The sequence below is a fragment of the Liolophura sinensis genome, chromosome 1 (genome assembly GCF_032854445.1).
Source record: "Liolophura sinensis isolate JHLJ2023 chromosome 1, CUHK_Ljap_v2, whole genome shotgun sequence".
Classification (NCBI taxonomy): domain Eukaryota; kingdom Metazoa; phylum Mollusca; class Polyplacophora; order Chitonida; family Chitonidae; genus Liolophura; species Liolophura sinensis.
In genome coordinates this window covers 80,851,269-80,879,262 of record NC_088295.1, presented here as the reverse complement: position 1 = coordinate 80,879,262, position 27,994 = coordinate 80,851,269, and the positions used below count along the sequence as shown (strand labels likewise).

Below are 27,994 nucleotides of genomic sequence, written 5' to 3'. Positions count from 1 at the left end.
GGTTAATTTGTTGCCAAGTGTTGTTTATGTTAATGAATGAGCTGTTAACTAAACATGTAGCCTAATCAAGCTAAGTTAAGGTCAGGGTTGGCATAGGGGTATTGATGGTCTGGAACCCTATTTCACCTGTAGGCATAATACAACTTCCCATATATACATGCTAAAGTATTACTGAACAACTAAAGGTGAGTCACCTACAGATAAAATCCTAATTTTCATGGGAAAATCAGGAGTATGCACTTTAGCTGTCTACAGCGTTAGGCAAAGTGAACAGGGACATCATATTTTACTGGCTGAATGGCTGTTGTTTTTTGTCTGTCAGTTTGTCTGTATTCATAGAATTTTGTGTGCTAATTGTTGCTGGCTGAATTTTCCAAGCTAAGCTGTGTTCTGCCAGCAGTTGTCACATTCAAGAAGGATTTGTGGCACCAATTCCTTACAGGAACCAAGAATACCATTTATTTCGCCTAGTTACTGTGTGTTAATGATGATGGCAAATGTTAAGGATAAATTGTATCAAGTTTTTGTCATAAAGCCATACGTGCAGGTCCTTTGGTCAGTTCCCTTTCCAAAAGTTATAATGAAAAATATCTTATGTAATTTTGTAAAGATAATCGTCTTTTCTTAGTTTTGTACATAGAGGGTAAGCTTTTCAGTAGATCCTGCAGATTTCGTTCATGAGTCTTATTATTTAATTAGACCCAGAAGATTTGTTCATGAGGAATTATTTAATTAGATCCAGAGTGCAAAACTCGAGTGGAAGGCTGCATCAAGAATTGGGTCATTAGATAATGCTAGTCACAAACCAGGGGGTGGAGAGAAGAAGGTATGGACAATGATGCTCACCTGCTTACTTGTTACTCTGTGGCCCTGTGTGCAGCCCTTAGCCTTCAGTCTCAGTCCATGTCAACAGTGTCCATTTAAGTTGAGCTGGGAGGGTGGGGATGAGACAAGGGATAAGCCCCATGGGTGTTTGTTGGTGAACAGACGTGGTGAACAGACGTGGTAAAGGTATTGTCAGAACCTCCTACAGAATACAAAATTATTAGGTTGTTTATGTTGTTTATTGAATGAGAGAAAAGAATCTGTTTGAGATAAACATTTTCCACCTGATAATTGTCATTTGTTATTTTTAGCAGGGGAATACAGTTTCATTAACTGATGTGTACATTTATAATCATGAATGTGCAATCAAATGTCATCTTTTTTTGCGATTTATTTTCTACATTTATCATATATAAAAGAAAATTTGTTGAACAAAAATTGTCTAGCATCTGTTCTCCACGAAATACCTTGTCATTTGACCCTCCACCTTCCCTGCCTGGTGTAGGTGCTCCCCTGTGTGAGTTCATTGTTCTCCCTCTGACTGAGCATGTGGTAGTTCTGAGGGGAACTGGATAGCTCTGGTGTGTGAACATATTGCACTCTTCTTTTTACTTGGACAGATGGTGAAACACCATTAGGACAGATCCTAGTTGCAGCTAGAGCCCATTTCATGAAACAGTTACAGTTTCTGACTCAGATTGACATACTTCCTGCTTTTTACTTTATGTTCTGTGGACATTACATCAGGCACATGTTGTGTCTGCCTTATGAACTGGGCCTGCTTGTGTTATTCAAAGTTTTTTTTTCAGTTTTTTTGGTTATTTAAAGATATTTAATTTTTTTTTTGATGTATATTTTGTTATCATTGCATTTCTTGTTATGGTTGCATATCTTTCAGAATATTTTCATGTTGTGCTGGCTTTCATTGTTTTAAATATGTTGTATACCTGTGTGTGCTATATCAGATCGATACCCAAAAGTTGGATTGGCAGACAGGCTCTAGGGTTGGCTCTCTAGATAATGCCAAACATAAGCCTGGGGGTGGCACCAATAAGGTAACCAGGTAGACAAATAATGGCTTAACAACTACCTGATGGGACAGGTGTGTGTCGGTTAGACTGACCACGCCTAAAACACTATCAATATCACATTAACACATCTTAACCAGCCAGAATGTAGTTTAGTAATATCTGTACAGTTGTATTCATAGTATTATGTAGGAAACTTTTGAGGACAATTTTATCTGTTCCATTAATTATTTAATGTAATACATCTGAAACTGCAAACACTGTATGCATGTATAATTAAGGTTTTAAAAACTCAATTCCTGGATTGATCTTTCCCCTCATTGACTAATTTCTTGCATATTATTACCTTTTTAAGTACTGTGTAGAAGTATAAATTTTACAAGTTGACTTAATAGACTTACTTGTAATATTGTCATCATATTTTGCTGTTTCGAAATGTAAAATTTAAATTAAAAATGAGTATTTGGTTTTGCATATTGTAGAACTTTGTAGCTCTATTTGATAGGATTAATATTTTTAACAATATTCTGTCATTTATGCCTAGGTGTGCATAGAATGAGAATTCACCTTTGATTGCTAACATGCACCTGATAGATTTCACCTGGCTAAGCTACCTGTAATCTCAGTTGATTGGATCGCAGACCAGCTAGGACATGTTGTTTTCTGTCTATCTCCTGTCTTTAATTTCTTCTTCTGTGTAGAGTTGATGCTCTGTTCGTGCCAGCTTTTCTAATTTGCGTGTCCCGTTTGTGTTTCTCCTGTACATAGATTGAATCTCAAAAGTTAAAATGGAATGTGGAATCTCGGATTGGCTCATTGGCTAATGCTAATCACAGTCCAGGAGGCGGTAATGTTAAAGTATGACCTCATAAACCTACATGTATAATGATATAAAGGTGTTCAATGTTTGTCTCAGCTGTACTGTGTGTACATGTATGTATGACTGTATATATTTTAACATAAGTGGTATCTTGTATTTGGTCTTCAAGTATTGTCTTTGTGGTGGTTCAGTTCCATAGACTGCAATAATTTGTAAGATGATTTAATTATAAAAATTATGGCAGAGAATTAATATTTCGTGCACTATTTTAAATAATGGCATCCAGATTATACAGTTAATGGGTATATCAGAAAATTTATTGTAAATGAACTTGTAAAGTGCATCCTCCTTATTCCTAACAGGTGTTTATTTGGAGTCCTATATGTATGTACCATTTGTTTCATGCCACCAGCCTGCCATTATTTCTAATTAACTGATTTGCACTCTTCTTGGACACATATTTTTACCAGATTGAATCCAAAAAGCTTGATTTTAAAGGAAAGGCTCAGTCCAAGATTGGTTCTAAAGATTATATTAGCCATAAGCCAGGAGGAGGAGACAAGAAGGTAAGATTACAGTGTGGATTGTTTGATCAGTCACCTGTTGTGATGTGTTTGTCAGTGGTATGGTGTGTACACACCTAGTACTGGTGGTAAATGAATGGTTTCATATCAGCTCTGATGTTTTGTGCAGTTCGTGTATATGTTTATAACCAGTGGTGGTGGTGGTTAGAGATTTACTGGGCATGATCCCTGATACAGTAGTGGTGGTATTAATTCATGTCACAAGTCAGCTCCAGGTGCATAGATTTATTTATATGGACGGAGATATGTTTGTATTCCTATTATCATTTTATCATATCTTTTCGCCTTACCTTCTTGCCATTGTACTTTATTTTCTCTGGTGAATTGCTGTCTGATGTGAGGAAAGTGAGCAGTCAGATGTTGTCAGGAGTTGATACTGGAAGGGTTTACACAGAGCTGCTGTATACTGGCATTTGAGGCTGACTGTAGCTAAGGTGGGCTGTCACTGACATGTCTGGAATTTCTCTGCAGCCCTTCTGGCTATTTCTTCTGGCCTGTCTATGTTTTCGCAACAGGCTGTGTATGATAGGAGTGTGTGTATCCCACCCCACCCAACTCCAGTGATGGAGGGCCTCTGTTAGCCTGACAGGTGTCCATAGCCTTGTGGTATATATATATATACTTGTATCTACACTCGGAAGATAACACAGGATAAGTCTTTCCAGAAACAGAACCTAAGCCTGAAATAAGCCACTTGTCATTGTCTGTGTTCTTGTTCCTCTTATTTCTGGTTAAAGTTTTGAGTTCCAGTGGTGAAACAATTAAACTGTAGAATTGTCTTGTCTTATCAGTGGGGGAGGTTACACGTGTGTTCATTGTTTTATCTCGTGTTTTGTCTTAACCGGAGAAGTGATTGAAAAAAAAGAAGGGAAAATCAGGGTAGGAAAAAAAACATGTATGAAGATTTTAGAAATTCTTTCAGACTTTTGCCCTTAACAAAAATTCCTACTTTTGGAGACTTGCTCTGAGCGGGAATAGGGTAAACAATGATCTGGTATACCAGAGGCGGCCCGTACAGCCTATAAGTGCTGTCAAAGCCTCTTGGGGTATGAAGTCTACCGGCTCCAGTGAGGGGGAGTCCCAAAACAAAACCAGGTGATGTGGAATGTTGTGCGTAGCCACTCACATTGTTTTCCATGAGGAAGACGTTTCAGATGTTGTTGTTGGATGATAAGATAGGTCTTGTAGATAAGCTACTCTCAGTGTATATTTTGTCAGTAATTGCTTATGAATGCAAAGACACATGACCATAACTTTGTTATGGCTATATGGCATAAATTAATGCCATTTTGAGTATTTCTTTTGTTGTACCAGTGTTCTCTTCGGGACGTAAAATACTAGGTTTCATGTTTGAAAAGGAAGGTCATATATCGTCTCAGGGGGACCTTTGAATTTGATAAATATTTTATTTGCATATTACTATATACTGAAGCTTTAATGTGCTAAATCCTAAATTGAACAACTTTTGAAAGTGGATATTATAACTTCACATTTGAGTTTTACCAGCTTTTATGTTGTTCATTATAGGCCATTCAAGTGTTGCATATGGAGTTAAATTTTACCAGAAGATTATAATTAAACTCATTTCTGAATGCAGCTATCAGGATATGTCACATTTGAATGGCCTGTAAATGGTTTGTGCTGTTTTTGTCAGTGTATAATGGCTCTATACATAACCAAATGACACCGGCCATTGGTGTACCTGTGTAACTATTATTGTATATCACTCACCTATGCATTTCTTTGCATGTGCTGTCAACACTACAGATACACGACTCTAAACTCAGCTGGAAGGCAGAGTCCAAATGTAGCTCCATGGACAATGCCGATCACAAAGCTGGGGGCGGGGAAAGAAAGGTGTGAAGGGGTTTGGGGATGTAGGAGCAATGATTTGACTTTCATACAAGGCTGTGTGTATAATGATTGATGTTAATACCCCACTACCATGTGGCAACAAAGTTTCCTTCTATTTTGACAATGCATTACTTATAGGTGTAGACTGTGACAGAAATTTGAGTATAAAAAACTTAGCTCTTGTGTAAGCTTTGTTTTTCTTTGAAATTTGACTATTAAGAGTTCATTGGCATGTTGTATTTCAAAATTTTCACAGAATCTCTAGATGTAAGATGAAGTTTTTTTCTTCATGTGTTACTCCTCTCGGCCGCAAGCATTGCCTTTGTGGCACAATAATACATTGCAAAGTTCAGGTGTGTCTGGTCTTACACGTGTACTTACACAACATCAGCTTTTACAACACCAAAATGGTCATCTTTATTCGAGGTTGTAACAAAAAAAGTATATGTGCGTATAATCAATAAAATTTCCTGCATGGAGTAGTTATATCATTTAAATTTGGATGCATCAGACATATTAACTGGAAATGGTTAATTTAATTGAAGGTCTGTATATGCAGGTATATCAAGACTGTATGTAACAGATATATGTGTACTAGCATGACTTACACCTTCCAGTATTATGGGTAATGATAAAAGTAATCCAAATCTTCTTACTCACAGTATACCCAAGAAATCTGGGCAAACGTACATGCAAGAATGTTGTTGTAGGTTATATGTGGAAGGTTGACTCGTTGTACCAAACATTTTTGTATATTTCTATGGATAGTAGACTTACATGTTGTAAATAACAAAGGCCTATGCCTGTCATATATTAACCTTTGATTTGGTTGCAATGCTGTTTTATACCTGCAAGGAAACATTTTTCATGAATGGGTGCTTGTTTTTTTTTCGAAAGTGCATAAATGGTTTCATATGTAGACTTGAGCAAGCTTGATTACTGGCTGGGTGTACGCATACAGGAGGAATAATGCTCCTCGCTATTTGCATGTGGCTTTTTTTGCTTTCCGCAGATTTATGATGCAAAACCAAAATGGAAGGCAGAGTCAAAATGTGGATCATTGGACAACGCCCAGCATAAAGCGGGTGGCGGGGAGAAGAAGGTGTGATTTCAATACTCTGTCTGAACAATTCCTTCAGCATTCATTGGGCTGAAACCGTATTCATGCTGTGGTCAGTTAACGTTGCATGGAGCTTTTCTGTTGCTTCTGTTGCCAGTCATGCCATTGTAATGCTGTTAAATATGATGACCATAGTCAAGATTTCATTGATGCTCCATGAATGAAATGATGAATGCTTCATATATAGTAGCCTATATGTATTAATCATGAATATAGCATTCATGAGATTCAAATTTATGTTCCCATATTTGCAATTGTTTAATGAAGCATTTTATTATAATCAGATTGAAACCCAGAAACTGAACTTCAAGTCAAAGGCTCAGTCAAAAGTTGGGTCAAAGGACAATGCCACTCACAAGCCAGGAGGCGGAGACAAGAAGGTATGTCAGCCATATTCATAATCTACAAGCTAGCTTAAATCTTGATGCTAACAGCTGTACCCTAGAGAATATTAATTATCAGCTTCTTTGACATATAACAAAGATACATAGCCCAGGAGACTTTCTGTGGTGAGTTTGTACACACTGAGATCTTTGTAATGAGTATACCGAGATGTCTGAGATGTCCATCATGAGTGGTGAGTACACACAGAGAGTGTGTACACACTAAGATCTGTGTGATGAGTGTGTGCATGCAGATCTTTGTGGTGAGTGTACAAACATAGATCTCTGTGAGTGTGTGTACACACAGATCTTTGTGTTGAGTGTGTACACACCGAGATGTCTGTGATGAGTGTGTATGTGCAGATCTATATGATGAGTATGTATACATAGAGATCTCTGTGATGAATGTGTGCACTCAGAGATCTATTTGATGAGTGTGCACACAGTGATCTTTGTATTGTGATGGTACAGTGAATCAATGAATATGTTAGTCAAAAAGCCACAAAATGATGTACGTATATTAAAGTGTCTCGCTGTACTGAAGAAAAGGTGCAGCATATTTTTACATAAATGGATGTTTTTAAGAGTTTTGATATGGACACACGACTTTTTTAAAGATAGTTTGTGGATGTGATGAAGAGTGTTTGACAGTGATGTCTTCCCACAATTGTCTATGCTGTCTAGATTGAATCCCAAAAACTGAACTGGAAAGCGGAATCAAAATGTGGATCCTTGGATAACGCTAAACACAAGGCTGGCGGAGGAGACGTGAAGGTTTGACATGCAGGGATTACTTTGACTATGAAAGTTCTTTTCACACCTTTACACACCTGTCAGGTTGAGGTTCATTAGTATGGTCCAAGTTTGCATAACAGAACAAAAAGCTCTGCCTGCTTCATGTCTTTCACTACAAGTTGAAGCGAAAGTGAATTGTTTTCACCACCCACTACTAAAGATACTTTTGATTTCTGATCTTGTCCAACAAACCGCTGACATGACAGGTGTGTTTATTTCTGTGCAATGAATATAGTTCAAAATATTTTCTCTTTATGTCTTTCATTCTGTCTTATTTTGTGTCCTCAGCAGTTATCGTTTTCCCCTCCATCATTCATATTTTTAATCCAGTAGTAAGCAAATATAGATATGTGTATATGCGTGACCAATAATAACCCTTGATTTTTTTAGAAAGTCTAAGTTCTTTTCCCGTATTTGTATTGTGCTGGTCTTTGAACATGCATTCATATCTGTGTAAATTACACAATATTTTGTCATGTGGTTTAAGTACCAAAATGTTGTATAAAGAAAGGTCTCTTAAAAATCAAGCCCACACAATAAGAAATTAGAAACCAGAAAACTTGACTAGATTACTTTAGTAGTGTCATGAAGCAAAAAACGTCACCATAATTATATAAAATGGAATTTTATTTATATCTACAAGTATTTTTTTAAATCCATTATTCATGCTCTAGCCTTAATTTAAAAGGATACATCCTTGGTGATATGGTTACCATTATTACTCCGAATTATTGTATTAAAATGCATATGTTATTGCACTTTTACCATTCTAAAAAATTGTGTTGATGGTCAGATGTGACCAGGTCAGATCACATGTGTGTACATGTGGGCATTGACAGCGGTCTTGAGCAGGGATGATGCCATGGTTACAATATGCAGGGTTTAAGTAGGGTAAAATATAGATTGATGGCTATAGACATATCATGGGCTCACTACTGTAGATTCATGATGAGAAGATGAAGTGGAAGGCAGAGTCCAAGTGTGGCTCTCTGGACAATGCCAGTCACAAGGCTGGTGGAGGCGATGTCAAGGTGGGGTTATTCTCCTTAGCAAATGTAGCGAGTAGGTGTATAGGTGCTCTTCCTGTATCTTGTCTTAATAAACTTATAGTAGAATTAGTTCATTCCTTCTGAAGAACTGTATAGAGCACTAAAAAAGTATTTAACGGACAGACAGACAAAACGAAAAGATGCTATTTCTGCTCAGAATTTGTATCCTTTCCTGGTAACCTGTTTATTATGAAGGTCTACTCTACTCTGATCTACTAACCCCATGATTTAATCAAACGTTGTGTACAGTCAACATATGAACTTTCAAAAGGAATATTATTGTAAATTCTGCAGATTTGCTGCATATAAATGACTTAATGTGGAATGCAATAAACTGTTGTTGTAAAGAGCATTTTATTCTGATCTACTGGTGGAATTAATGCTAGACTTACCTCTGTAGGCCCTATAGCTGCATCAAATGTAACCCACCTTAATTACCCCAACAAGCTAATCCAGTCTGGTCATGTTGATGTATTTATACTTTGATGTACCAGTATTGTGCCAGTTATTCCACAAACTGATGCATGCGTCACCAAACATATGTGCAAAGAAAGGTATTTATTTATTTATTTATTTATTTGATGGGTGTTTTACGCTGCACTCAAGAATATTTCACTTCGTGGGAGGAAACTGGGCAGAGGCCAGGGGAAACTCGGGACCGTCCGCAGGTTGCAGGATGAACTTTCCACATACAGCTGGAGAGGAAGCCAGCATGAGCTGGACTTGAACTCACAGCAGCAAAGAAAAGTATATAATAAATTGATCACATATTGTATATACATAATTATTTAGTGTAATGAGCTGTTCAATAAAAACTGAACATATTAACGCCTAATTCATGAGGCTAATTTAACCAGTGGCATTATGATGGGATTTGCATCGTTACCGCTGCCTTGTTATATAATTGTAACTTATGAAGATATAATAATACATGTGTGTCTAAACATACTGTGATTTACATGTAAGAAATACAAATAAATGTGAGATTATTTAGGGAGTTACTGGTAGATTACGTAGCTGTAAGGGGCTGTAAGGGGTTCACATGCTGTCACTTGATGCATTTAGGGTCGTACAGCATTGCTTAGATTCTTTGAACCCTCCAATGTCTGAAACTCAGATCACTATAGCTAGTTTCTCTCCACCAGTATAATACTTTTCCTCTCTCCTAATGCTAAAAATTTCTCTACAGACTCTTGAGAGATCAGTCCATCTATAACACCCTCTCAGCTTGATAGTTTGCCAAACAAAGATTGTTTTACAGTAGAGCAGTCTTTGTTTGTCATTTAACAGTACTCAGTATACTAACATACAGTTTCATATTTGAAATTGAATATTATAGTTTCTTTACATAACACAAGGACAGTGTATCTTTTGAGATTCATACACATTGCTATTTTACCTTCTTTATTTGTTTACTTTAACTTCATAGATTGTAGCGTCATAAAGATACAGTGTATGTCTACATTGTTTAGTTTATTTCTTCCTACTGGAATTGATTGTTATTCTAAATATCTTCATATTTGTGCAACTTTGTGACCTATTTCTATACAGTGATATATAACACATACATGTAGTGTAAGTTTTAGCAGGCAAGAACTTTCCTAAAAACACAAAGTTTTGCTTAATTTTAACTACACTGTGGTTTTTTTGTGCTGTGAAAAAATTACATAACCTATATGTACTAATTGTTTTTTAATGAGAACTGTATAAAGGTAATATGACAAAGTGAACCATGTATCAAGTTTAATGAGAATTTCAACCATGTTTGCAACTGATTGTGTTTTTTGTGAAGTGATTATAATTTGTCTGTAGATCCATGATCAAAAACTGAAGTGGACAAAAGAATCAAAGTGTGGGTCACTGGATAATGCTGACCACAAGGCCGGGGGAGGGGATAAAAAGGTGTGAGGTTGATACATGTAGTTAGGCTAATAATTATTTTTCTGAAGGAATGCACTAGGCTGTACATGGACGTAAGATGTTAGACATCCCAGAGGCTTGCATGTGTGGTTTTGTATAACTGCCACTGAGTGTTGAAGAGCTTGATTTGAGAAATCTTTCCACTTCAGTTGTAATATTTGTTTGATAGGGTCTGCTTTGAATATATACTTCATGTAAGAATTTGGAAACTGTTTAATCATGTACACAAGAAGAAAAACTGTACTGAGATAAGTGTATGAAGCTGATAACTGCCACATATGGAGAAATCTTATATCTTGATCATAAGTTTGCTCATCTGATAGCAGATGTATGTTACCAGTACCACAGTTGATTCTAATTTTGCTATGTTAAAAACTGTCTTAAACAGATTCATGACCAAAAACTAAACTGGAAAGTGGAGTCTAAATGTGGATCATTGGATAATGCTAATCATAAAGCAGGTGGTGGAGACAAAAAGGTGGGTTTCTACAAAGGTCGACTCAGTAAGGTCTGAAAACTGGCTGAAATGTTCCCAGAAGGTGGAATCTGTTTTTATACAAGCTGTCTGTAATACCTGTGAAAATGTAGATAATTATTTCTGGTTTACATATAGGTGACAGTGTTCTGGAGGAAGAATGGATATATACATATTATATTTAGGCATTCATACCTGGCTTGTGAAAATGTTCTCACTGCAGACAGGAACATGTTCATATACGTAAAGAGTTTTCATCGTCACATCTATTGAGCTAGCTGTCATCTTGTTTGTTAGCTAAGATGTTAGTATATAGAATTCAGTCGCATTAATTTTTATTGACAATGACATATTTGTGACAGTATATAATAACATATCAGACCACTGTGGTTTTAGTGTGGGTGAATTTCTGTTTATTCAATACAGATCCATGATGAAAAGCCGAAATGGAAGGCAGAATCCAAATGTGGTTCTCTAGATAATGCCCAGCACAAGGCTGGGGGCGGAGATGTCAGGGTGGGGATGCCTAGCAGAGTGAAATAAAAAATTTCAGATAAATAAAAAAAACAGCTTAAGTTCAAGTAAAGCAAAAGTTAATTAGAAAAATGCTTTTTTAAGTTTGAAACGTCCTTGAATTTGCCAAAATTATAAACAAGTAAATGTCTAAATAGGAGAATAATACCTCGTTACCATGGGCAAAGTTACAAGCTGGTTGAAATTCAGAAGTGGCTTTGAACCAGTTTTATGTCGCTTGTGTGAACGCAAAGTGGGGCATTTAATCCGGTTTATTTGCCCCAGCTAACAACATTTAACCGGTTTATTTGCCCCAGCTAACAACATTTAATCCGGTTTATTTGCCCCAGCTAACAACATTTAATCCGGTTTATTTGCCCCAGCTAACAACATTTAATCCGGTTTATTTGCCCCAGCTAACAACAAGTATTTAAGCTGGTTTCAGGTCTCATTTATCTTTGTCATGTGAATTGTAACTGGATTAAATGCCCTGGGTGCAGTTAGATCCAGTTTAAATTTTGCCCATGTGAACAGGGTATTATTATTTTCTGATTTTCACAAATGTTGCTATTTGACTATAATGTATGTCGAAAAACAGAATTTTTGAAACCTGGTTTTAGATTCACAGTCAGAAACTGACGTGGACAAAGGAGTCCAAGTGTGGGTCACTGGACAATGCTGACCACAAGGCTGGGGGTGGGGACAAAAAGGTGTGAGAGCTAGACTCTAGAAACTTAGTTGCTCTAACATCTTTCAGTTGTATACACGTCTAATAGAAACATATACTGCACTTTGAATAGAGGACATTAATCTCCGTAGACACTTAACCATATGACTTTGTTCTCAGTTTTAGACTTTCTGTGTGCTTGCTCTTAATCTGTATATATATTTAATATTTTTTTACAATAGAGTTTGTTCCCATTTCTTGCCATGCGTATATACTGTCTTTCATGAAGAAAACACCAATGTAAGGCATCAGATGATCATATATAGATATGTAATAAGTTGTGATGCTACCACATACAAGGATGTTAAAAAAGGGAACGTCATCCAAAATCATAATCTTTTTCTTTCCAACATTTGTCTTAAAATGTTATAATGTACCAGAAATTTCAATATTTCAATGACATTTGTGAACAGGAGTGAAATTGACATGTTACATAAATGCATAATTCTGTTCATCATGAAGTTTAAATCCCTAAGTCCTTCCATCATCACATCTAATTAACCATATCACACATGTTAGTTTTTTTACCTCTTTGCAGTCACATCCTCTGTGCACACCTAGGTGTGTGTGTAGTGCAGCCTGAGCCTTAGTTTACATCCTACACATGCCGTCAGAGTGTCCTCAATACAAGATGGTTGTACGATACACCCTACACAAGCAGCCAGAGTGTCCTCAATACAAGGTGGTTGTACGATACACCCTACACATGAAGTCAGAGTGTCCTCAATACAAGGTGGATGTACGATACATCTTACACGTGCAGTCAGAGTGTCCTCATTACAAGATGGTTGTACGATACATCCTACACATGCAGTCAGAGTGTCCTCAATACAAGATTGTTGTACGATACATCCTATACATGCAGTCAGAGTGTCCTCAATACAAGATGGTTGTACGATACATCCTACACGTGCAGTCAGAGCGTCCTCAATACAAGATGGTTGTACGATACATCCTACACATGCAGTCAGAGCGTCCTCAATACAAGATGGTTGTACGATACATCCTACACATGCAGTCATGGTGTCCTCAATACAAGATGGTTGTACGATACATCCTACACATGCAGTCAGAGTGTCCTCAATACAAGGTGGTTGTACGATACACCCTACACATGCAGTCAGAGCGTCCTCAATACAAGATGGTTGTACGATACATCCTACACATGCAGTTAGAGTGTCCTCAATACAAGGTGGTTGTACGATACATCCTACACATGCAGTCATGGTGTCCTCAATACAAGATTGTTGTACAATACATCCTACACATGCAGTCAGAGTGTCCTCAGTACAAGATTGTTGTACGAGACATCCTACACGTCCAGTCATGGTGTCCTCAATACAAGATGGTTGTACGATACATCCTACACGTGCAGTCAGAGCGTCCTTAATACAAGATGGTTGTACGATACATCCTACACGTGCAGTCAGAGCATCCTCAATACAAGATGGTTGTACGATACATCCTACACATGCAGTCAGAGCGTCCTCAATACAAGATGGTTGTACGATACATCCTACACATGCAGTCAGAGCATCCTCAATACAAGATGGTTGTACGATACATCCTACACATGCAGTCAGAGCGTCCTCAATACAAGATGATTGTACGATACATCCTACACATGCAGTCAGAGCATCCTCAATACAAGATGGTTGTACGATACATCCTACACGTGCAGTCAGAGCGTCCTCAATACAAGATGGTTGTACGATACATCCTACACGTGCAGTCAGAGCGTCCTCAATACAAGATGGTTGTACGATACATCCTACACGTGCAGTCAGAGCGTCCTCAATACAAGATGGTTGTACAATACATCCTACACATGCAGTCAGAACGTCCTCAATACAAGATGGTTGTACGATACATCCCACACATGCTGTCAGAGCATCCTCAATACAAGATGGTTGTACGATACATCCCACACGTGCAGTCAGAGTGTCCTCAATACAAGATGGTTGTACGATACATCCTACACATGCAGTCAGAGCGTCCTCAATACAAGATGGTTGTACGATACATCCCACACATGCAGTCAGAGCGTCCTCAATACAAGATGGTTGTACAATACATCCTACACATGCAGTCATGGTGTCCTCAATACAAGATTGTTGTACGATACATCCTACACATACAGTCAAGAGCGTCCTCAATACAAGATGGTTGTACGATACATCCTACACATGCAGTCAGAGTGTCCTCATTACAAGATGGTTGTACGATACACCCTACACATGCAGTCAGAGTGTCCTCAATACAAGGTGGTTGTACAATACATCCCACACATGCAGTCAGAATGACCTCAGCACAAGATGGTTGTACAATACATCTTACACATGCAGTCATGCTGTCCTCAATACAAGTACCTCAGTACGATAAATCTTTCTCGTGCAGTCACAGTGCCCTCAATGCAAGATGGTTTTGTCATCCATGTGAAGTACAAGATGCTCCATCTAGTATAGCAATACATATGAGGTAACAAGATCCTCTGCAAAGGGTGGCTGTAGGGTTCATTTCCTTAACTGATGTTAGAACCGTTAGTTGCCAATAACCAATAACAAACCAGAGACATATATACTTAAGAATAACCTTAGTTTAAATATATGTTTACAGTTTTTACAGGCCAATAAGTAATTTTATCTTGAATTCATTTAAATATACGGTAACCTTTTTAAGCATCAAATAATAAATTTATGTAAGTTTATGTAATGTTTGTGAGGTAAAATATTGCAGTCTCTGAAGTGTTGATGTAAAAGATCACATTTTGAAGCTTTAAAGCTATCCTGTAGAAAACAAATTTGTGCCGAAGTGGTGGGAGTAAAAATAAGGGTATGAATAAACTAATGTACGTATGATATTTTCATGTACATTTTTACAAGCTACTCTTTCATATAAATGTCATATGGCTTCATTCTGCTATGCTGAAAATGTCTTAAACAGATTTATGACCAAAAAATAAACTGGAAAGCAGAGTCTAAATGTGGATCATTGGACAATGCTAATCATAAGGCAGGTGGTGGAGACAAAAAGGTGGGTTCCTTAGCAACAGTCATGACAGTTGTTCAAATCTGAAAAGCTGACTAACTTTGACATGGTAAAAATATGTGTATATGGCTTAAACTGGAAGATATCATGACACCACCAATGAGCTTTAAACTTTCTTCTGCTGTAGTATTGCATTGATAGCCTATTATTTACAATTAGTTCTTACTGGCAGATGCATATGTAATGGAAGTGGCATTCAGGAATAATTCATGTTTGACAGTATGTAAATCCAAGTACCTCTACAATACAATTTTGTGTGTGTTTAATGCTCTTTATAGAGTGATGGTTTGCACATGCTTTTGTTTTATGTCTCATGTTAGATTCATGACGAAAAACCCAAGTGGAAGGCAGAATCCAAATGTGGTTCTCTAGATAATGCTGATCATAAAGCTGGGGGTGGAGATGTCAAGGTGCGCATTGTGAAGAATTAAACTTTATATTCTATGATTCAAATAATTAGAACTGAAAGCTTCTAGAAAATGACTTTTTACACTAGAATTCACTACAGTTTCATGAGCTGCAGTTCATCGAAGGGGACAAAACTGAACTATGGATCTTGCGGGCAGTATTAAATGCCAGAATGTATATACTCTTAGATGAGATCATTGTCTGTTTTTGTCAGTGATATTGAATGTCTTGAAATTATACTTAGCATTACAAACACAAGACTTCTAATGTAATTTTGTTCCAAATGATATGGTCGCTGATAAACTAATTATAATGGCATTTGATAAACTAATGTTAACTGTTCACTATCTCATTTGGTTAGATTCACGATGAGAGACTCAAGTGGACAAAGGAGTCCAAGTGTGGGTCACTGGACAATGCTGACCACAAGGCTGGGGGAGGGGACAAAAAGGTGTGATAGACTCCAGGAACTTTAATAGATGTATTTGTAGCTGCTTTGACATTCTTTGTAGATTGATCTTTAAAAACACAATAGTAGGCTTTTCAAGATTTAATCATTATTATTGGATACAAAATTGCTGGTGAGGTGACATTTTTTTAATTAAAATTGTTAACTGCTATAATTTGTATTGTAAAGTTAAATATCAGCTGGTATATTGTTATTATATTGATTTAAATTTAAGTTGAGTTTACTTTTATTATCACGAATTGCAAATTAAACTTTTCCAAATTATATTGATGTTACCTCACATATATTGAAGCTTTAGATTATATGCAGTTAAAATACTTCCAGGAAAGGAAGTGACCCAAAGTAATACTATAATTACTAATGGAAAGTTTAACATCAGAAACATAATTCTACACTTCGATCAATCCTCTGTAATATTCTGCTGCTTTTATCTTAATTAACCCCTCATTAGCTGTGTTTTGTTCTTTTATTATATAATCTGATATCACGCCTACATGTAAACTTGGTTTAGAAAATCTATAAATGCACAAGCAGATAGGCCTATATGTAAGATTGGTTTAGAAAATCTATAAATGCACAAGCAGATAGGCCTATATGTAAGGTTGGTTTAGAAAATCTATAAATGCACAAGCAGATAGGCCTATATGTAAGCTTGGTTTAGAAAATCTATAAATGCACAAGCAGATAGGCCAATATGTAAACTTGGTTTAGAAAATCTATAAATGCACAAGCAGATAGGCCAATATGCATGATTGGTTTAGAACATTTGTAAATGCACAAGCAGATAGGCCTACATGTAAACTTGGTTTAGAAAATCTATAAATGCACAAGCAGATAGGCCTATATGTAAACTTGGTTTAGAAAATCTATAAATGCACAAGCAGATAGGCCTATATGTATATTCATTTCTTAATGGGATACATACTTTTAGTGCATATATGCATAAAAAAGTATGTAGCATTAACAAATGAATTTCAGAAACTACTATCATGTAGATTATTACACTAACTATGTAGATCCCTAGCTTGCCATCCAGCTCTTGGCTTAGAGTAGAAGTCAATTGGCAATTAAAATGACCAATGAGGACATGAGCCCAAATCCAGAGCTATCAGCTTCACATGTGGCTTTAGGACAGAAAGTTTCTTATTGTCTTGCAGGAAGATAGTTTTCTGTGAGCTCTACCCGGTTCTGTAGATCCATAAAGCCCACAGCTATTAATTAAATGAAATATTGTTGAGTATGATGTATAAAAGCACCAATAAAATAAAAGCAAATAATTGACCAAGTGCAGAAGTTACTTTAATGTGACATCTTAACTGATATTTGATTTTAGACCTCAGTCATTTTTATAATGTGATTTTAACCAGTCTAAATAAATATACTTCAAAATGTTGTTATATATGTACATTGCAGAAGCTGTATTTTATAGTATTAGCCTAATTATGATAAAATGCGTAGGGTTCAAGCCTGTAACGTCGATACATAGAATTAGTTTACATTAGATTACGGATGGCATATGCAGGGCACATTACATGTAGGCACGATGTATAACAGACATCTGATTCTGTTTTACCAGCTCTGTCATGGCAAGTAATATTGGATAAGCTGATATGCCATATGATAGTTATAAAATATATAATTTTACAGTTAATAAAAATAGCATTTCATTGTTGTTTAAGGTAATGATAACAGTGTGTACATGGAATAGTAATCAAGAGAAATCTTTTTAGTATGAATTTAAATTCAATTTAATTTTAATTTAAATTTAAATCTTCACATTTGCCATGGAATGGTTGTAACAGTGTACTTCACTAGAACATATGAAGGCTCCTGTGGTCTGACTTCATTTTGTAAAACTGTCTTGAACCGATTTATGACCAAAAACTAAACTGAAAGTGGAGTCTAAATGTGGATCATTGGACAATGCTAATCATAAGGCAGGTTGTGGAGACAAAAGGGTGGGTTTCTACAAAGGTAGACTCAGTAAAGTCTGTTTATACTAGTCATATTTTCTTGGAGAAAGCATTACTGTACCTGTGAGAATTTTGATAAATTCATGTACAAGGGCTTCTCAAAAGTCTTACCTATAATCTGGCTTGACTGAATTCCAGAAACTTCAGTAGGAATCACACAGACTACTGATTGGACACCAGCAGGTTGTTCAAATATTGCAACTTTGAATGTTCAAATTTTATTAGCATTTTACTTTCAAAAGTTGAAATTCTCTTAGATGTTATTTTTTTCCATTCAGGATATATTTTCAGGACTTGTGGGTGAAAAGCCCAAGGCTGGAAAGCCGTATCCAAATGTTGTTTTCTAATTAATGTCCAGTGTAAACCTGGGGGAGGAGATGTTGAGATTGAGAATAATATATCAACATGTATGTCGAGCTTCACATTTAACTGCCCAGTTAAACTGTGAAATAATGTGGAGTTCTCATGAGGTGGGATGTTAATGATATTGTGGAGCTCTCATCAGGTGGGATGTTAATGATATTGTGGAGCTCTCATCAGGTGGGATGTTAATGATATTGTGGAGCTCTCATCAGGTGGGATGTTAATGATATTGTGGAACTCTCATACAGTGAGATGTTAATGATATTGTGGAGCTCTCATCAGGTGGGATGTTAATGATATTGTAGAGCTCTCATCAGTTGGGATGTTAATGATATTGTGGAGCTCTCATACAGTGGGATGTTAATGATATTGTGGAGCTCTCATCAGGTGGGATGTGGATGATATTATGGAGCTCTCATCAGGTGGGATGTTAATGATATTGTGGAGCTCTCATCAGGTGGGATGTTAATGATATTGTGGAGCTCTCATCAGGTGGGATGTTAATGATATTGTGGAGCTCTCATCAGGTGGGATGTTAATGATATTGTGGAGCTCTCATACAGTGGGATGTTAATGATATTGTGGAGCTCTCATGAAGTGGGATGTAAATGATATTGTGGAGCTCTCGTGAAGTGGGATGTTGATGATATTATGGAGCTCGCATAAGATGGGATTTAAATGAAATTGTGGAGCTCTCATATGGTGGGATTAAAATGCTGTTGTGTAGCTCTCGTGAAGTGGGATGTTGATGATATTGTGGAGCTCTCATAAGATGGGATTTAAATGATATTGTGGAACTCTCATGAGGTGGAATGTTAACGCTATGGTGGCGCTCTCATAAGGTGGGATTTAAATGATATTGTGGAGCTCTCATAAGGTGGGATTTAAATGATGTTGTGGAACTCTCATAAGGTGAGATGTTAATGATATTGTGGAGCTCTCATAAGGTGGGATGTTAATGATATTGTGGAACTCTCATGAGGCGGAATGTTAACGCTATGGTGGAGCTCTCATAAGGTGGGATTTTAATGGTATTGTGGAGCTCTCATCAAGTGGGATGTTAATGATATTGTGGAGCTCTCATGAAGTGGGATGTTAATGATATTGTGGAGCTCTCATGAAGTGGGATGTAAATGATATTGTGGAGCTCTCATAAGGTGGGATTTAAATGATATTGTGGAACTCTCATGAAGTGGGATGTAAATGATATTGTGGAGCTCTCATAAAGTGGGATTTAAATGATATTGTGGAACTCTCAAGAAGTGGGATGTAAATGATATTGTGGAGCTCTCAAGAAGTGGGATGTAAATGATATTGTGGAGCTTTCATGAGATTGGATGTTAACACTGTGGTGGAGCTCTCATGAAGTGGGATGTTAATGCTATTTTGGAGCTCTCATAAGGTGGGATGTTAATTCTGTTGTGGAGCTCTTATCAAACAGAATGTTAACACTATTGTGGAGCTCTCATGAGGTGGGATTTAAATGATATTGTAGAGCTCTTCAGAGATGAAATGTAAATGATTCTGTGAAGCTCTCATTAGAGGTTTTCGTAGATATGATGTATTTTATGTAGCTCACACAAGGTGAAATGTAAATGCCATAGTGGAGCTTTCATTAGGTCTGATCTAACACTATAACGCTATGGCTGCTCTCATAAGGTGAAATGTAAATGTCATGGTGGAGATCTCATTAGGTCTGATCTAACACTATGGTGCTAGGTGCTGTCATAAGGTGAAATTTAAATGCCATAGTGAAGCTCTCATTAGGACTGATCTAACACAATGGTGCTAGGTGCTGTCATAAGGTGAAATTTAAATGCCATAGTGAAGCTCTCATTAGGACTGATGTAACACTATGGTGCTAGGTGCTGTCATAAGGTGAAATGTAAATGACATAGTGAAGCTCTCATTAGGGTTGATCTAACACAATTAGGGTTGATCTAACACAATGGTGCTAGGTGCTGTCATAAGGTGAAATGTAAATGTCATAGTGGAGCTCTCATTAGGGTTGCTCTAACACAATGGTGCTAGGTGCTGTCATAAGGTGAAATGTAAATGTCATAGTGGAGCTATCATTAGGACTGATCTAACACTATGGTTCTAGGTGTCGTCATTAGTTGAGATCTAAGACAGGTTTATATGTACATGTATTGACATCTTGTGTACACATCTATATATATGGTCCAGTGTGATGCCATGTTTTAATGAAGTGTTGAGATACATATAATACTGAAATGAAATGGTCATATAAGATTTGATACCAGAGTCAGAAGAGCTGTAAAGAAGCTGTATCTTACATTGAAATAAACTGCTGCATTGGAATTTTTTTAATTATATTTTAGTGTTAAACCTGAACAGTTTATCATGGTACAATGTTGTGTGCATAATTTAAAAGTGCTTTATTTAGTGTACACTATCAGTTTGTTTTATATACCAAATCTGGGACAAACATACCTGTTATATCAGTCCCAGGCCAATTGTATTACCTACACCAGATTTTAACACATTTGTATATGTAGCAATATATTTTTTTAAACCATATGTTTATTTATTTAATTTAATTTTTTCAGTTTTGGTAAGAATAACCTGCTAATGACTGCTAGAAATATTAATGAAATAGTAGAATTGTTACTATGGTGTGCAATGAATAACCATGTTGTATAGCCTTACAAAGTCATAAGTGTGATACATATGTGGCTGGTGTGACTGTCTGTTGGATTTGGCTATTATTTACTAAATCCTGTTTACACATGTTGTAAAGCAGTCCAGATTAAAGTAAGCTACTGTAATTCATCTAAAGTTTACCATTTTTCAAGTGACAGATTTTGTTTGATTCTGATTGATTCACCCATTTTGAGAGGCCACCTTAAATGTTTTTTTATGAAGTTTGATTGATTTCTTGTGAGCAAGATTGAAGTGTTGGCCTGAAAATTATGACTTTAAGCCCTTTATGTGCTTTTGAAAGTGCATTTTTACATACCCAACTTTAAGTGAAATACAGTATGTTACTTGTCCGCCACATTGAGCATGGATATGGAATGCCATTTACCTTTTCATGATAGTTAATAGCTTTATTATAATTGATTGACAGATCTACAACGAAAAGGTGAATTGGAAGGCTGACCCAAAAATTGGATCGTTGGACAATGCCCATCACACTCCCGGGGGAGGAGACAAGAAGGTACAGTAGAGTAAGACAGATGTTTTTGACTGTTTCTGTCATGAGTTCTGTCTGGCTGGCTGTCTGTTCACATAGCCTAGCTGTGACATAGGTCTTAATAGCTGTGAGAGATCAAGTTTTGAAAGTTGTTTGATTGCAGAGAAAAAATTCAAATTAAGCTCAAAGATACTGAAATGCAGACCTCTCTTATGCAAAGGTTTATATCTATTTGTGTGTACAAAGAGTCTCTATGTCTTTAAGAATATATTGCTGTTTCTGCATTAACCTTCATTGATAATGTCTCACATGCACCTTATTGATTGTGGCAATGCCATTTACTCTCAGTATAACAACCTGTTTTACATCTGACCCTTGACAACCAAAGTGGACATGTTTCTGTTGCTTATTTATAGAGTTTTTATTGACCTTTTCACCAAGTGTTTAGATTGTAGCCTCCTATGTTATTCACATGGACTTTAACATATCCTTTATTGGCATTTCGTGGGTGGCCTAGTTTGATAACATGTTCTAGGACTGGTAACATTGACAGGAAATTAAAAGGTTTACCAACTGTTTAAACAAATGACACAGTGTTCTTGTGTAGTGGTCTCTGCCTGTGATTCGAAATCAGTGAAAGGCAGTACTTAATATATCAGGTAGCAGTGCCAAATTGAATAGGTGTGTTGAAGTATTAAGTGTTAGGGTTGTTGCAGTGAAAGGCTCCTTTGTTGATCACTCAGTGTGGTTCCTTGGTAGTTCTGGCTGCTAGGGAAAGTATGCCAAGGTTTGTAAATGTTCAGAGCAGGTCAGGTGTGAAGGCCTTGACAGGTGTTAGTGTGGACCTATTGGTAATACCTGGTAGTAGTCAGAGACAGATTGGGCTGAATTGTCAGGTGCATGAAGTCAGTTATGATCGCTGCATGAGTTACGTTAGCTGACCCAAGGATGGGCCGAGAAAGATTAATATCTGACCTGGAAGCCCTGGAGCGTGAGTACAGGTTGGCCACCAACTTCCCAATGAGGACTATTCGACCCATGTGGAAGCCAAGCATGCACACTCGCTCTCTCGACAACTTTAACTACAGTAGTGGTGGAGACCGACCTTTGCCCCAGATTGACCTTGGCTGGAATCAAGAAGCCAGAATTGGCTCCCTGGATAATGCTCTTCATGTCCCTGGTGGTGGACAAGGGTGGATATTTAACCAGAAACTCAACTGGAGGGCCTTTCCTAAAGTGGGCTCTTTGACAACATTGACTATGACTTCCGCAAAACTAGTTATTTACCGAAGTCCTTTTCTGTTCTCCCAGAGATTGGAAAGGTTTATTATGGAGCAAAGGCTGAAAAATGCTTTGAAGATGTACATTATGAAGTATCTGACGCAGCTCCCGTAGTTACAAACAAAAAATATGACTACATCAGAGCAAAAGTAGGATCTTTGAAAAACATTCACCACAGTCCAAGAGGTGGGGATCTTAAAGTGCATGATGAGATGCCAACTTGGAGGTCAAAGGCAAAGGTTGGATCTCTTGACAATGCTAATCATGTTGCTGGAGGTGGAAACCTGAAAATCATTGATAAAACAACTCATTGGAAAGCAGAGTCGAAAATCGGTTCTCTTGACAATGCCAAACATGTGCCAAAACAAAGCTCGGTAAAGATTCAGAAGCAAAAACTTGACTGGACAACCAAGTCTAAAATAGGTTCTCTGGATAACTGTTCACACAGACCAGGTGGAGGGGACGTTCAGATTGTGGACAGAAAAGTACACTGGAACGCCAAGTCTAAAGTTGGGGCTTTGGAAGCTGCCAGGGCATATGACAGGGCATCACCAGTTGACCGTCATAGAAATGACCCAAAGATACCATTCTTTTTGATGTGACATGACTAATTAATCTACACATGGTATCTCCTTTTCTTTTATTTAACTCCATTTTTTCGGTTTGAAATCTCTGTGATATATACCTTCACATCTTCACTTTTTATTATAGCTCTGTAAAGTTTATGTCTAACCCCAACCATTAGTGTCCAATAACAGCTTAACCAATGTGAAAGTAAATGTTAATTAATTGTGATATGGGAGGTATCTCAAAAGCTATCTCAAAAGCTATCTCAAAAGGTATTGCATGTATTGAGCTCAGGTTGTGCTTACAATTGACAACAGCAACAACACAAGGGGGGTCCTCCATTGGTGTAAATTACAAAACCCAGTCTTGTGTTTTGAAAAATCAATGATATCTCAAAGAGTACTGCAAGTATTAAGCTGAAGTTTGGCATACAAGTAATGCACATTAACACGGGGGGGGGGGGGGGGGAGTGTTCCATTGTTGAAGCCCTGCTGGTCTGCTGATCACAATAAATTACAAAATTCCTTCAAATCTCTTTTCTGCATTAAAATGTCATGGTGAAACAAAGGAAATGTTCCATTGCTGATGCTTTGTGTACATACTGATTACCGTAAATTAACAAATTCACACCTCAGTACTTTATGTATTTAGCTGAAGTTTTGCATTCAGGTGTCATTCATTATTGCTTGTCTACTTTCAGATTGAGACAGAAACACTGACATTCCGTGAAAATGCTGAGGCTAAAACAGATACTGGCAAAGCTGCCGAGGACTAAACATTTAAGTGAATGAGTGGTCAAAGAGAGTGACCTGTCCTTCAAGAGATGGCCAGTGGTCAGTTAAGACCAGTACCCAGTGCTATTACATGTATCTCCTGTTGGTTGCCCTCCTGCGTTTTAAATTAACTATATAGATGTGATCACGTATGCCCAGTTACCTGTCTTTGCTGTCAAGACACAGCTCTGTTTGCATGACCACTATGAACAAATTATATCCATGTACCTTCACAGACATTTTGAGCATGTGTCCAGTGGCTTATTGTGTTGTACTGTTTGTGTACTGCTCAGAATGAGGAGATGATACCATGACATGACTGGGTAATGTTCAAGTGACCCTTTAGGGGTGCTGATGTGTTGATATTTCAGAATGTGGTGGTATACACAAATTTTGGATATATATATATATATATATATATATATATATATTATATATATGCATAAATATATACACACACATACATGTATGGTTGTTCTAAATGAAAGGAAGTTTACATGTAAAATATATATGGAAATCATATAGCTTCCTCGTTAGCACCTTGTTATGCCTTTTACGTCATTGTATGTTCTTGACAGTGCATGAAGGCATTATTAAAGCCCATAGGACTTAGCCCTTCATTTACTTTTTACAGCAAAATGTAGGTGGTGTAGCAGAGAAATGAAAGAAATATATCTTATTAGACATGTGTGAAATACACAAACGAGAATTAACAGGTGTATGGTTACCTGCATGTAGTTGAATTACAGGAATTCCAACCAACATGTACATGTACTTTACAGTACTTTTATCTTAGAGTTATCAAATATGCATAATGATATCTGCATAAATATAAATTACTCTTTGTGTAGAAGCATTTAGACAGTAGTTGAATGAGACTGTACTGTGGATCTTTGAAGCTGGCCTAACAATAACCCACCCTGCTACTTGTATCAGCAGTGATGAAGCAGTGATGATGTATTGAATCCAGTCACAGGTACTATTGGGTGATCATTTGATAACTATGACAACAGGAATCTGAACACTGTTTCAGCAAGGGGTGGGATGTGTACAGCAAGTTTCACCTATAAAACTGTGTAAGGAGTGTACATAAAGCTTGTTTGTGTAGCCTTGTGGCTGTAATTAGCTGTGCTGTAGTCACTCTGTAATGTTGGATGTACACTGTAGATGTAGTCTTGTGTCAGGAAGGCTCTTCCTTACATGTATGTATTATAACAAACTTCTTGGATATTGTGATATTTATTTGTGGGTATTATTTATTGTTTGTTTTTTATTGCATATCATAATCTCTGATTTTCATTTTATTGAATTTCTGAATCATCTGCAATTCCTGCCCACAAATATTTTTTTCTAAAAAACTGTGTATAACATGTGTTACAGTAACATGATTGAACTTGACAGGCTAAGCCTAAAGACATGTGTACAATGACATATTGTGGTGAATGTGTGTGTGTTTCACGCTGGTGTAATCTTTGCAAGATCTACATTGGACACCATAGGACAGATGAAGAAATATTGGAGTGAATATTATTCCTTTTATCCAGATAAAATTGTGTTACAATTTTAACAAAATCTTTCATGAACTGTGCAGATTTAGGTGACTTGGCTGTTCAGGTTATTGAAGGCATGACATGAACTTATTATTTTCACTTATCTCATGGTATTTTTTCTGCGTTGGATTTCTTCTAGGGCTTTTTCCTAAGGATGTGTATTTTGTGTATTGGCAGCAATTTGGTTCTGATTACTTGCCAGGTTATCCCTAAATGTTACTGTCATTGATATCGAGCACTTTTATCATATGTACTGAATATTTTTAATCGTTTTATAGCATATTTACCGGTAGACTGAGTTTCAGTTATCAAGTCCACTTATTTTACTTCAGGCTTTTAGTAGGCATCTAAAAGTTATAGAATAGACTTTTTATATACAATAGATACCTCTGAACTCAAAAGGCTCAAAAACGTTTTTATAAAGGCATATATACCCACCCATAAACTTGAATTTAGGCATCTTAGAACATTGCAGCGATTTGCTAAAATTATAGATTATACAACAGAGTTCTGTGCTCTCAATTAGTGTAACAAAATTTAGATGTTACATATATGTGGGTGGAAAATATAGTTTCACTTTAGAATGCTGATGCCAGTTACTACTTTGATCAGCACTATAAAAGAGGTCAACTTGAACTGAGTTAAAACTTGCCATATACATGTATAATTAAAAGTGCATTACTTCCAAATCAGCTTCATCCCCGTAACTTATTCTTTAGGAATCTACAAGCCATCTTAAGTGCTTAGTTGGTGAGTTTATGTTTTAATATATCTTCCAAGTGTCATACATACTTGATCCAACAACGCTCGCCTTTTATATAGATCTGTCATGGCTTTTCATATATTATACTGGCAATAAAATGTCTGTAAAACAAAACTTTTGATTGATTGATTTATTTATTTGATTGTTGCGCTTAATATACAATGGTATATATTAATGGGAGGAAAACGGGCAGAGCGAAACTATTGGATCTTTCTGTTTACTTTGTTAGAGGTGTCAACACAGACACTATGTCGTTTAGGCCCAGTGCTGAACAATCTTTAAGGTTCTTGTACATACATGTAAGAGACCCATACTCCCTTACAACGCATGCGTCCCGCCCTACGTTCTCTCTGTATCACTGCTACCAGCAGTAAATTTTGTACATAAATCTTGAACAACGCTGAGGTCAGTGAAGTTAGAGTGATTGGGCAGGACGTGATGCCATGAAACACAAACACTTTTCACACAATACTCGTACACATTCAGTCTCTCAATCAGAAATATGCACAACATGGTTCTAACCACACCAGAAACAATTTTATTAATGAATGCTGATTGAAACAGTTCCGCACGAGGACACCGGTGGTGAGGCTAAGCTTAAACAAGGCCACGTGCTCCAAATGTCAAACTAACCTAGTGGTGGCAGTGATGTAGAGCGAGTGCAGGAAGCTACGCATTCGATGTAAGGAGTATGATAAGAGACGGATTTTAACAAAGGATATAAATATGAGTTTTGCACTTAATGGTATTTACCTCGAGGTTAACATTTTCTTAAAGTACATGCTTAAACGTGGCTTTGCACAGGGAATTTATAGATTCCCGGCAGTTGTCCCTCTTTGTGGTGCGCTAGTGTCAAAAAGAAGCCAACGATGCTCTCTGTTCTGTGGACTAACGTTCGTTGAAGACCGACTTTTTTCTCCACCAACCTTTCGGTAAAGTTTCTGACAGACAGACAAATAAACATCGGCAAAACATAACCTCCACTGACTGTGGTAATGATTATTATACCTTATCAAGGCCCCAGCTGATCGCGCTGTTTCACAGACGACAACCAAGGCTTGGCCAATGGAATCTGTCTCTAGTCACTCGGACGCCGGCCGGCCTTCAGGTAGTTCCTTTGTCAGGGTGTAGTCTAACACAGTTTGCGATTCAAGATTGGTGTTTTACGTAGAACTCGAGAACATTCCACCTATACGACGTCGAATACCATTATTGCGGGGAGGAGAGGGTTCATGGCGGGAAAGAAAAACATGAGTCGAAATGTTATTTTATTTATTTATTTGATTGGTCTTTTACGCCGTACTCAAGAATATTTCACTTATACGACGGCGGTCAGCATTATGGTGGGTGGAAAAAGGGCAGAGGCCGGAGGAAACTCACGACCATCCGCAGGTTGCTGTCAGACCTTTCCACTTACGGACGAAGAGGAAAGCCAGCATGAGCTGGACTTGAACTCACAGCGACCGCATTGGTGAGAAACTCCTGGGTCATTACGCTGCGCTAGCGCGCTAACCGACTGAGCCACGGAGGCCCTCGAGACGAAATGTGT

General features: G+C 37.2%; 1 protein-coding gene across 21 annotated transcripts in view; it reads left to right on the top strand.

The window, feature by feature from the left end:
• LOC135461729 (microtubule-associated protein tau-like) overlaps positions 1 to 24,507 on the top strand; it is a 43,939-nt gene extending 19,432 nt beyond the window's left edge. For 2 of the 21 annotated variants that reach the window (XM_064738932.1, XM_064738933.1), the window contains 15 exons: positions 737 to 826; positions 1,791 to 1,880; positions 2,622 to 2,711; positions 3,144 to 3,239; positions 6,124 to 6,213; positions 6,516 to 6,611; positions 7,299 to 7,388; positions 8,351 to 8,440; positions 10,271 to 10,360; positions 10,767 to 10,856; positions 11,987 to 12,076; positions 15,462 to 15,551; positions 15,911 to 16,000; positions 21,446 to 21,535; positions 24,060 to 24,507. In XM_064738932.1, coding sequence (XP_064595002.1) covers positions 737 to 826; positions 1,791 to 1,880; positions 2,622 to 2,711; positions 3,144 to 3,239; positions 6,124 to 6,213; positions 6,516 to 6,611; positions 7,299 to 7,388; positions 8,351 to 8,440; positions 10,271 to 10,360; positions 10,767 to 10,856; positions 11,987 to 12,076; positions 15,462 to 15,551; positions 15,911 to 16,000; positions 21,446 to 21,535; positions 24,060 to 24,134 — 1,347 coding nt within the window. In that variant the 3' untranslated portion in view covers positions 24,135 to 24,507. Of the gene's footprint in view, positions 1 to 736; positions 827 to 1,790; positions 1,881 to 2,621; positions 2,712 to 3,143; positions 3,240 to 6,123; positions 6,214 to 6,515; positions 6,612 to 7,298; positions 7,389 to 8,350; positions 8,441 to 10,270; positions 10,361 to 10,766; positions 11,370 to 11,986; positions 12,077 to 15,461; positions 15,552 to 15,910; positions 16,001 to 21,445; positions 21,536 to 24,059 lie in introns of those variants that run through there. The other 19 variants (XM_064738938.1, XM_064738934.1, XM_064738936.1 and 16 more) reach the window with 19 other exon arrangements.
• Positions 24,508 to 27,994: the final 3,487 nt, after the last annotated feature.